Here is an 11,216-nt window from a genome sequence, read left to right as displayed (position 1 = left end):
TTCCACTGATGGTTTTCTTCTACTGTCAAAGCCTGGTACCCACTCCCTCCCTTTTGTTTCCTTTTATCAAAGTCAATCACATTTTCTCTGAACCTTTCTCTTCCAAAACTGAACTGTGTGCACACCTGGGGATTTCGAAACACCTTTTTTCTTTTATCAACGCATTAAAAATGTCTGTTGTTTCACTCTTGCAATCAGCTCTATCGCAAAGAGACGCAGGGAAAAGCGGGAGATTCGGGCATCGCAGCATGAAAAATGCAAATTGCCGATTCAGCATGTTTCAAAATAAAGCGCGTTGCAATCTAGGGAGCGTATCGTAATTGAAAAGAAAGTGTGTTTAAGGTAGATCCGCTTAAACGCCAGTTAAGCCTATTAACGTCTTATCAGAAGTCCCAGTGCTGTTTTATTTGCTGATTAACCCTCGATGGAAGATGCTCCACGAGGAAGAGATGCAGCAGGCCGATGGAGCTGCTGTTTCCTGTTGAACCCCTCTGGGACGTGGAAGCTGCCGTGAAAACGTGCGTTACAGCAAATTGTCTAAAGTGTGTCTGTTGTGATTTGTATGTGTGACAGATGGTGCTGCTGACAGCGGGGAGCTGGACCTGAGTGGGATAGATGACAGTGAGATAGAGCTGGTAGGTACCTGCTGTTTAATGACATAACACTGGAACACACAGAAGTTTAACAATTACAAGTTCCTAAACTGAAGAAATCAGAATTCTCTGTCCTACTACTGAACAAAATTCCCTTTCCTGAAGATGCTTTGATAACTCTCAAAAATGTCTCTTTGGTTTTGAACTCTTTTTGTTCTGAATTTACAATGTTAATGTTGGAGTTTTCTGTTTGTTAGCAGGATATCGCAAAATATTAAAACAGATTTAGTGAAATTTTGGTTGAAAGTTTCATCATGAGCCAAGTGATCGTTTTCGATGACATGAATTCTTCAACATTCAACAACTAAACTCTATCAAAAAAAGCACATTTCAAAACGCAAATTAAAATCAACAAATAATAAATAAAAATAAATAAGCTTTCACGTAACAAAAGACTAACTTAATCAGAATACAATTAAATGAAAAAACAATCTTAGGATGCATGTTTATGTTACTGTGTATTTCATGTTGATTGAACTTCTCTATTTTAGAGATTATTATTTTAAGATTGTGGTGCCTCCTGGGGTTTTTCACATTTAACAAATTATAAGGAAAGAAAAACATTTCTAGTAGTACTCCCACTGTCAATCTTAGTCTACACTACCTTTGAACAAACTCAAGTCATTGCTGAGTACACTAAAAAGAAATCTGATAAGTCAAGGAACTCGATCAGTCAAACGATGAGATGGAGAAACGACCAACAAGTTAATCAAACTAAGAGAAAACAAAAGTATTACTCTCCGTTGCAAACATCCATCACAATGTACTTTCAGCTTCAACTTTGACCTACAGTTGTTCTGCGCTGTGAGAAATTATGACCATCACTTTCAGCTTAACCTCCACATGAAGTGTTTTAGCTCATCTGGATCATCTGTTGGCCTGTTGGCTTTTGAGAGTACAGTGTTATTGTAACCAACAGGAGAGATGGCTAAGGCTTCGACTCAAATTAGTTAACAGAATTATCCTTTCAAAGTGTCATAATCAGCCCACAATGGTTTACAGTGCCCTTCAATTTGAATAAACAGAATTGAAGTACTCACACTGCATATTTAAGTATCTTACTTTAAACTTAAGTACAAAACTATGAACATGTTTTGCAATGTTGCCCTTTAGTACATTGTGTTTAGTGAACCTCATCTTTGTCGGATTTACACCGGAGTATCAGCCGATCACTGTGTGTGTCCATGGAGGAGATTTGTCTGCTCAGTTCTTAAAATAAAACAAAAAATTAACATATTGTATACATACAGTTATGGGCCAGGTATATACAGTGGAAAGATAATTTTTTTTGGGCATTTTAGGCCTTTATTTATATAGGACAGCTGAAGACATGAAAGGGGAGATTGACAACAAAGCTGCGTCGAGGAGTAAATCTCTCTCTCTCTCTATATATATATATATATATAGCTACCCAGGCTCCCAGACAGCTTAGATTAAGAGCATTTGACCTAATACACAAAAATACCATCTTAGTCTTTGTTCTTCTCCACTGCTTCTCTGCAGTATTTGCTGAGTGACACAGAAATCAAAGTGAAGACGGCACTGTGGATGGCAGAAAACTCTGACTACCTCAAAGAGCAGAGAGGTACGTTCACAGTGCAACATGATTTCTGTGCTGGTTGTGTTTCAATGCAGAATTTAACTTTTATTTGCCTGCAGTGGCTCAGTTGTCCCAAAACTTACCTTACACACTCAGTATTTTATCAGCCCAACAGAGTTAAACGTCCGACTGAACCTACCAGCGTCCTGCGGTGACCTCGCACTGTGTCATATTGATGTTGTTATCTTAGTTTGTATGTTCAGACTGTTTCTTGTTTCTGCTTTCAGAGAAGGAAGCAAAGATAGCGAAGGAGAAGGAGCTCGGGATCTACAAAGAGAAGAAGGTAACAGCATGCAGCCTTAAAAACTATGAGATAAGGAAAGGGCAGCTTGTCAGAGCTCGCCAAAGACAGGAAGCAAAGAGCGATGGTCAGACACTCAGAGGTGGTCTCAAAACATTCAAGCAAACAGACCGAAACACAAACAGTTGTGGCTCCTCACAGGTTGCATATTGTCGCAGTCCTTAGAAAGCTATGGATCTCCAAAAAGGTCAACATTCAGCCCTAAAATCAGCCTTGTTTTTAGCTTTTAAATTGTTTAGTTATCTTAAGCATGAGGAGAATTTTCTCAACCCACAAAGGAGCGCTTAATCCTTTTGTTTTAGAGTTTCGAGTAGATAAAATTCACCAAACAAGCAAAACTGCTTAAAATGCTACATTTAAAAAAATAAAGAAAATAAAAAACAACAACATAGAGAGAGGTTTTTTTTTTTGCTTTTCTTTATTTCCAATCATTTCATGGGCCAAGAGCTGGTGAGTTTTCAGTCTGTGAAGGAAGACACGTTGGGTATCTGCTGTCCTGATGTCAGCAGGGAACTGGTTCCATTTTGGTGGAGCCAGGACAGCAAACAGTGGAGCTTGTGTTGAGTAGCAGGGCCCCTCTCAGAGTGAGGAGGTAGCAAGCCGTTTGGCAGCAGCAGGGCGTAGTGGACGGGCTGGGGGTGTATGATCGGACCATGTCCTGGATGTGGGATGGGCCTTAGCCGTGGATCTGCCTCCGGGAGCCGGTGAAGGGTGCAGAGGAGCAGTGTAGTGTGGGAGAACTAAGTTACCTATTAAGAAATGTGGTTGTGGGGTGCCCTGGTAGCTCACCTGGTAGAGCGTGCACCCCATGTACCAAGGCTCAGTCCTTAACGCAGTGGCCCAGGTTCGAGTCCCACCTGCAGCCCTTTGCTGCATGTCGCCCCCCCGTCTCTCTACCCCCTTTTCTGCCTTCATCTGTCCTATCAATAAAGGTCAAAAAGCTCAAAAAAATAATCTTTAAAAAAAAAGTAGTGAAATATTCATCAGGTCAGGTGGGCAGACAGACACTCATATATAGTCATAGTGACACTGTGAGACAGATGCAGAGTGAGACAGACAGATGATCAGACTAAAACCAGACAGACAGGCGGCCTCTCATGTCCCATTACTGGTTTTGGCACAGGTCCTTTGTTAGAGTCAACATCTGTTCACTAGTTTTAACTAGCTGGCTCAACTGCAGTGGAACAGAGATCTAATGAGACATGCAGCCTCCTGACCGCACTGATCCAAGCAGCCACACTCTGTCATTTCACTGACAAATGAGTGAATAAATGAATAAAACGGAGGCCATTCTCATTTTGTGTGTGCATGACAAAGCAAGCATACTTTTGTGGCTTATAACACTTAACGATGTGAGTTGATTAGCGGCTGTTGTGGGGGGTACTGTCAGCTCAGGATTTCAAATTAAATTGCCTGAAGTCAATGTGTATATAAACTTGTGAGATTTAAACCCATGTCATTGTGAAATGTGTTTAAAAGTTTTTGGTTCCAGTGAAGAGAATCTCTGCTGATCTGTAGCCATAATGTGGAGTGAGGTCAAGGTGAATGTTGTTGAATAACTGAAACTGGGTGAGAACCCCAATGTGGCGTCCTAATTGAGATAAATGGCTGATTACAGAAATGTGTTCAGCTGTACATTTGCATGCAGATTATGTTCCTCTCGCAAATCCTTTTCATCTGCGACCTAATTGGTCTAATAGGAAGCCAAACATTTCCAGATAGCCTTTGACCCTCATCTTCTGAGTGGAATTGGAGTAAATTTAGTAAAGTTAGATCGACTACAAGGTCTTAATCATGACCTGTTTTAAAATGTGGCACTGCAATCCGGGTGGTATTGGGTTGGCTTTTTTTTTTTTTTTTGCTCATTATGATACATGTTCTTCTTTGATAACAGCTATTTTGTACTGTGGTCTTTTCCCCCGACAGCCCAGAGGACCCATCAAGAGGCACCCCCCGATCCGAGCCAACACCGCAGACGAGGCCATCGAGAAGATGCTGGAGCAAAAGAAGATCTCCAACAAGATTAACTATGACGTCCTGAAGGACCTCAACATCAAGCCCGGCGCCAGCCCGGCTCGCCAGGCCGAGACCCCGAAGAAGGAGCCGTCTGCCACCAAACTGACGGGACGCAACCGCCAACCTGCACGGGTTCCACTCAGCCTCAGCACGCCGCTCAGCACCCTGGGAAAAAGGTCGGTGGACGGCATGTTTTATACTTGTGAGCAGGTGAATCAGTCAGGCGTCTGTACCCGGTCTCTTTAGAATAAACCACCAGGTATATTCGGGTTGGTCGAGAACCAGATTAACACCTTATCCAAAGTCCAAAAACCGGATCAGGTTTTCTGACTGATCATTGACACTGTACAATCCCAATCGACATATTTCTGTGCACGAAAACAGGTTCACACCATTTGTTAGCGGTTCCAGAAGTCATTCTGGGAAGTGTGGCAAATCAGCGTTCAGAGTAGTGGGGGCGCAGACAGAAAATCACAGTGTGCGTGTGTGTGGCAATATCAGCCTTGTATTGAGTGTACTGATATATGGTACATTATTTAAAGTTGATGACAGAAGGTTTACAGCCAATAACGATTTTTGGCCATTTCATAAACATTATCGATAAAATAATTTGGCTCCAGTATCTCCAATGTGAAGATTTACTGCTTATCTGTGTTTTATGTTGTTGTAAATTGAATGTCTTTGGGTTTTGAACTGTTGGTTTAACAAATTCAGCAGCTTTGGCTCCACGGTCTTGTTTGTCCTTTTTTGCATTAGTTTTTTTACATTTTATAGACTAAATGATTAGTTGCACCAGTGAACATAATCTACATCTGCTGCTGCAGTAGGAAATTCCGATCATCCGCTGGTAGTTTTTGACTTAGGCTAATAACTGTCTAATCTAATCATTTTAGATCAAATAGATAAAAGATTAGATACCAATTAAATACATAAAATGAAAATAGACAATAAAACAAGAACCATCAAAACAACCATCACATGAATTCATCCCATTCTTAAAGGGGAAAATAAACTTGGATATAACTTGACAGATATTCGGTAGTCCCTTTGCGAAGTAGCTAAGTACATTTACCCATGTACTTTACTTTTTTGACTACTTGTACTTTACTTAAGTATTTCCATTGTCTGCTACTTTATATTTCTTCTTCACTACATTTCAAATGTTGTACTATTTACTCGACTACATTTGTCTGAAATCCACTTAAATACAAATTTTAATCGAGCTGTCTGTCTATTTCTCTTTGTTAGCATCAGATCTGATGTCAAATCTCCTCCATATTGTGAGCATATTAAGGAGCTGCAATGGATGTTGAGTAAACACAAACTCATAAAATAACAGCTGTTGTATTAGCATCTTTTCCATTCCTGCCTATCATGTTAAATACTTCTGAATTTAATTAGATAATAACTTTGTGCTCTTCACTTGTTACCACCGTTACCTGTGATGTCAACCACCAGCACGCTCCGTATAAACAACACCTAAAGTACATGAATCCATATTTAATTATGTTTGCTCAGTCCCTCAGTTAATAATCCTCAATGCAAACAGCAGATGCTGGATTGAATGAAGGCGAGATGGATGCAGAGTGTTTGCTCGTGTCTGATGCAACACCAGCCGTCCCTCCTCTGCCACTGGGGTCAAAGCCACTCGCTTTTTGTTTAGTTTTTCTGGCACAAGACGGTGGCTGCCCTCCATAATGATGAGGCGGCCCTTCTCCTATCGCCCAGAATAATCACCTGCGACAGGAGGACAGATGCTCAGTGTTTTTTTGCTTCTTAACTCTTGTGGGATTTTCTCTTCTTCCACCTTCTCTGCCAGGATTTGTCTCTGGCTATTGGCCCCCCCCCCCACACCCCACGACATGCATTCAGGGGACTGATCGTACCGAGCCTTTCAGACAGCTTTAATGGGGTTTTTTGCAGCGAGGAGAAAAGCTTTCAGTTGGTTTGGTGTAGGTGGAAATTGGTTTCCCGTGGTTCTTTTAAAAACTTAAAGCCCTTTCAGTTAATGTTGGTTTCAGGTACCATCTTAAAGCTTTACAGGAGCCTTATAGAGCCAGCTGTTTAGTGATTAAGGGAAACACCCCTACCCCCGTTACCTCTTTCCTCCCTCACACTGTGTTGAGTCATCTGGTTGCAGTTTGCAGGGCCTTCGTAAACCCTGTCCTGGGCTCTGTAATAATTCACTGTATTTGGTCCCAGACCTACCGAGGAGTTTGATAAGTCTGTTCATTTATTTTTTTATTTATAGCAGTTGGGAGTCTTTAGCCGCAGTTTCTCTTCAAGAAAAATATATATAGATTTAAAAAAACGCTCTTTAACTAAATGGGTTTGTCACTCAACTCTCTAAGAATGACAAGGATGTTAACATAAATAAAAGCAAGATAACAAACATATTACAGACTTTAAGGATCGCAGCCAAAGCCTGTTTGTGTACAAAAGAGAGGAAAACGGGTCACAGCAACAAATATGAAACTTGGAATTCACTTTAATGGAAACCCTTCAAGCATTTTCTCTAACTAAGATGTTGTCAAATAAGATAAGATAATCTATGCTGTATGAGGGCTGTGGCTCAAGAGTGTGTTGTTCTTCAGTCACAGGGTTGGTGGTTTGATCTCCCGCTCCTCTTCTCCACATGTCCTTGAGCAAGACACTGAAGCTCAAAGACCCCCGATCAGCCATCGGTGTGTTTTCCATTATTTACCCTTCAAACAGCCAACTATTCATTGGAAGTTTGTTGTTACAGACAACTGAAAAACACAAAGAGATGAAAATTTAACACAAAAATGGAAAAGAGAAAAAGAAAAACTTGAAAAATGAAAATATGAGAAAAATGTAAAGATGGAAAAACTAAGAAACAGAAAAACTGGAACATCTGAGAAAGAGGAAGACACAAAAAACTAAAAGAATAAAGAAACAGAAAATAACCTCAACAAAAAACCTTGAATAAACACATAACAAGAAAAATAGAAAAAGCTGAAAAACTGAGATAAACACAAAAAACTCAAAAACGATGGAAAAAGAAAACAGAAAAAAATGACTGACACGAAAAACAAAAGCAGACACTGAAGAAAAAACAGAAACGGAGAAACAGAAATAGAAAATAACCCTAAAACCAGACCAAATCTCACAATTATGACCAAAATCATCGAGAGCCACTGTTTCGGGATTAAAAAAAGAGCCCACACTCTTCCTCTGACAAGATGATTGATGACACAAATGATGACACATTACAGCACTTCCCACTTAGAGGGCGGTAATGTGATGTTTTATTGATGGTCGTGGGGAAATTGGCTTTTGTGTTCACGCTGGTCCACAGGGAGGTCAGAGGTCGGCGTCAGCACAGGGACGCTGGCAGTGTGATACAGTGTCTTGCTCAAGGACACTGTCTGTCTGACCAGACTTTAATCTGCATCCTGCTGCTCAAGTTTCCTATTCATCATTCATCCTTTTTTTTTAAGTGGATCCTCGATGTCCTAAATACAATGGATCATTCTGTGGCTCCACAATAAATGATTTGAAGATCACAGTCTCATTTTTAAGTGACGATTCTGCCGCTGTTGCATTAGTGGAGAGACCCTTTGCATCAAACTAACTGCTAGCTATTTCTCCCTCTAACAAGCCACATGTAGATTTGACCTTAGACCTATTTGTTTTTGACATTTTGTAGACTAAACGATTAACCGATAGAAAACATACGCAACCGTGCAAAAGCTATTAGTCTGGCTCAATGGATGTACATTTCTGGGATAAAGCCTGACAGGCGCCGAATGTCCCTCCCCTCTCGCTATCTCCACTATCAGGGTGTAGCGCCGCCCAGGACGGCTGCGATTGGTTTAAAGAAATACAAACAAGCCAGAGCTTTTCCCCCTATCCCAGAATTGAAAGGTGGTGTAGCCAGACCATACCCAGCACTGACAGAGCGATGTGGAGATACAGTAGGTCTAGCAACTAAAAAGCTATGAATCAGCTGTTATATTGATGTCTTCTTTCATTCAATAACGGCTATCTTTACAGTATAATTCAGACACCAAATGTATTATTTACATTTTAAATAATTTTTAAATAAACTCAGTGGGTAGAGCAGGCGCACATAAACATGGGGGTTTATGCCTCGACGCAGAGGTTCAGGGTTCGAATCCGACCTGTGACGATTTCCTGCATGTCTTCCCCCTCTCTCTCCCCTTTCTCACCTAGCTGTCCTATCCATTAAAGGCCTATCAAAAAAAAGAATCTTAAAAAAAAAAGAAGTAGTTTAGGCCCCAATAGAAAAATTCAATGATTCAAACTTTCATTTAGTGGATGTCCCTACAGTGATGCATGACTGGGGAAAATACTGTTGGAACTTGGATGTTGAATTAGTTTTCCAGTCCAGAAAAGCGTCAATGACTAGGCCTGCACAATTAATCGCAATATGGACTAGTGCAATATCCAAATCGCAATGGGGGCGCAATATTTGTTAAATGCAAAATATGTGTCAAACCATTCTGAATGAAGTATTGGGGTGCCAGCCTACAAATCGTATCCTACAGACTAAAGAAAAAATCTTTGTTTGGTACAGATCCTCCCAAAAATCACACTAGTCATTTTTTTAATTTTAGTATTTTTCAATGAAAATGAGAATAGGTCAAGGTAATTTTATTTCATACCCGCAGGTAAAATTGTTTTACAGATAAAAAGAAGAATTCGGTCATCCACATAAAAGACATAAGAACATACAACTATTTCACGTACAAATTTACAAGTAAACAAATAGACATCATGACAGACTGCGCCATAACACATACATATCCTCTATCCATATTAACTGTCAAGTACTAAAACTTCTCTCTTATTATTTAGGAATTAAATTGCAGATGGAACAAAAGTATTCTTATAGCGTCTTGTTTTCCGTCTCAAAGCCGCAAACCGGCGACCAGACAGAAGTAACTTAAAATCATTCCTTAAGGGATGCGACCGATCACTCAAGACAGCACTTGCTTTCCGGTACAGCTGATTTGTGTAAATATTTCCTAAGTTCCTTTGATTTAATCCTATTATCTTACTTGCCCATCTTACAATTTGGTTTAAGGAGTTTCTGTTCTTCACTGACAGGCTTCCACACCACTATGGAAAATGACATAAAAGATTCAATAAAAGCGAGATAAAACAAAGTCAACATACATCTGTCAATGTGAAATTTGGCAAGTTTCCTAAGGCAACTCAAACGTTGATGACCCTTTTTACAGACCATATCACAATTCAACTCAAATGACAGTTTTGAATCTATCACTGTACCAAGATATTTATAACTCTCCACCTGATCCACAGCCTGTCCTTTAATAATCGTAGTGACGTGATCAACAGCGCGTGTTCTAAAATCAATTATCATGTCTTTCGTTTTGGTAGCGTTTAACTTTAGATAGGAATCATCGCACCAGGTATAATGTTACAAAAATGATCATTCCCTCCAATATCGTACATCATATCACAATTGGAGTATTAGTTGGTCAAAATAATCACAATTGGATATTTTTCTCATATCGTGCAGCCCTATAAGTGACCCTCGATCATTATTGAAGCAAAACAGTGCAATGTGGCTCTAAATGTTGAGTTAGTTTGTTTTGGGCCCTCTGCAGTCTGCTCAGTGGTTAGATTGAAGAGGTTTAAACTGATATGTCTGGCCATGGTATGTTGAGCTGATAATCTAACAGTGACCCTAGACTAACCTTCTGTTTCTATTGAGAAGTTTGAAGAATTGCTTAACTAAAGCAACACGTTGCCTGTTTATTCCAGCTTGTTATAAGCTTAGATATTGGGCTCTTGACACTAAAAAATCTGAATCTGCACTCATTTTAATGCTAAGATTCCAGTTTCTTTTACCACTGACTGTTGATTGTTTCTCTTCTTATTCAACTGTTGCTCAGAGGGATTTTTGTCTCTTTCTGCCCTTTCACTTGTCAGTCTGGTTGAACCATTGTACAGTGTTTTGTTCTCCATGTACAAAACTAAACATTTATTTGTAAAGAGGACTTTCTACAACCTGAAAGCATCAAAGACCTAGACAGACGTATAAAGTAGTCCTCTATGTTTATATATTTCCCAGTTGCTTGGACCCAATCAAGTTTTCAAACTTTTGAACAGTGTATCTTGACATATCATTTGACCCCAGTATTGATCAAAGTTTGCAAGCAGCAGCCTTGATAACACCAGTCCAACAACAACAGAGCTGAGAGGCTACTGGATTTGAGCCGCTCCAGTTGGCTAATGGCTGTTGCCAGAATGACAAATCTCTTCCTTGGAAAGCCAACATGCTCCATGAATGAAGCACCATCTCCATTTTCATGTTTTGGCTTTGATCTTGTCTGAAGGGGGGGCTTCACTGGCACAAGAACTGACTGGTGATTTTTAAGAATGGGTGCTCCTGAAGTGTTCAACCCCTTTTGAATTTTTAAAATGCATTCCTGCCATGTCTCGTCAATGAAACATTCATGGGCAATGCTGTTGTGAATCATTCATTCTCTTCCTGAATGGAAACTCGCTCCATCAATTTATACAGAAATCGCTGAACTCTGCACTTTGTCGCGTTGAATGCACAACAATGTTTTCAACCCCTGCGGTTTTTCAGTTTTCAGCAACACTACCCACAAGCCATTAGGAGCAGGAA

At 40.1% G+C, this 11,216-nt stretch overlaps 1 protein-coding gene across 1 annotated transcript in view; it reads left to right on the top strand.

The window, feature by feature from the left end:
- The window catches only part of LOC116036831 (transcription factor IIIB 90 kDa subunit-like), a 125,496-nt gene that overhangs the window by 69,856 nt on the left and 44,424 nt on the right, over window positions 1–11,216 (top strand). Inside the window, exons 13-16 of the mRNA XM_031280495.2 lie at window positions 574–635; window positions 2,157–2,238; window positions 2,481–2,536; window positions 4,481–4,746. Coding sequence (XP_031136355.1) covers window positions 574–635; window positions 2,157–2,238; window positions 2,481–2,536; window positions 4,481–4,746 — 466 coding nt within the window. The remainder of the gene's footprint in view (window positions 1–573; window positions 636–2,156; window positions 2,239–2,480; window positions 2,537–4,480; window positions 4,747–11,216) is intronic.

Source organism: Sander lucioperca, chromosome 18 (assembly GCF_008315115.2).
Source record: "Sander lucioperca isolate FBNREF2018 chromosome 18, SLUC_FBN_1.2, whole genome shotgun sequence".
In the NCBI taxonomy this organism is placed as follows: Eukaryota; Metazoa; Chordata; class Actinopteri; order Perciformes; family Percidae; genus Sander; species Sander lucioperca.
This window is presented reverse-complemented; position numbering and strand designations above follow the sequence as displayed.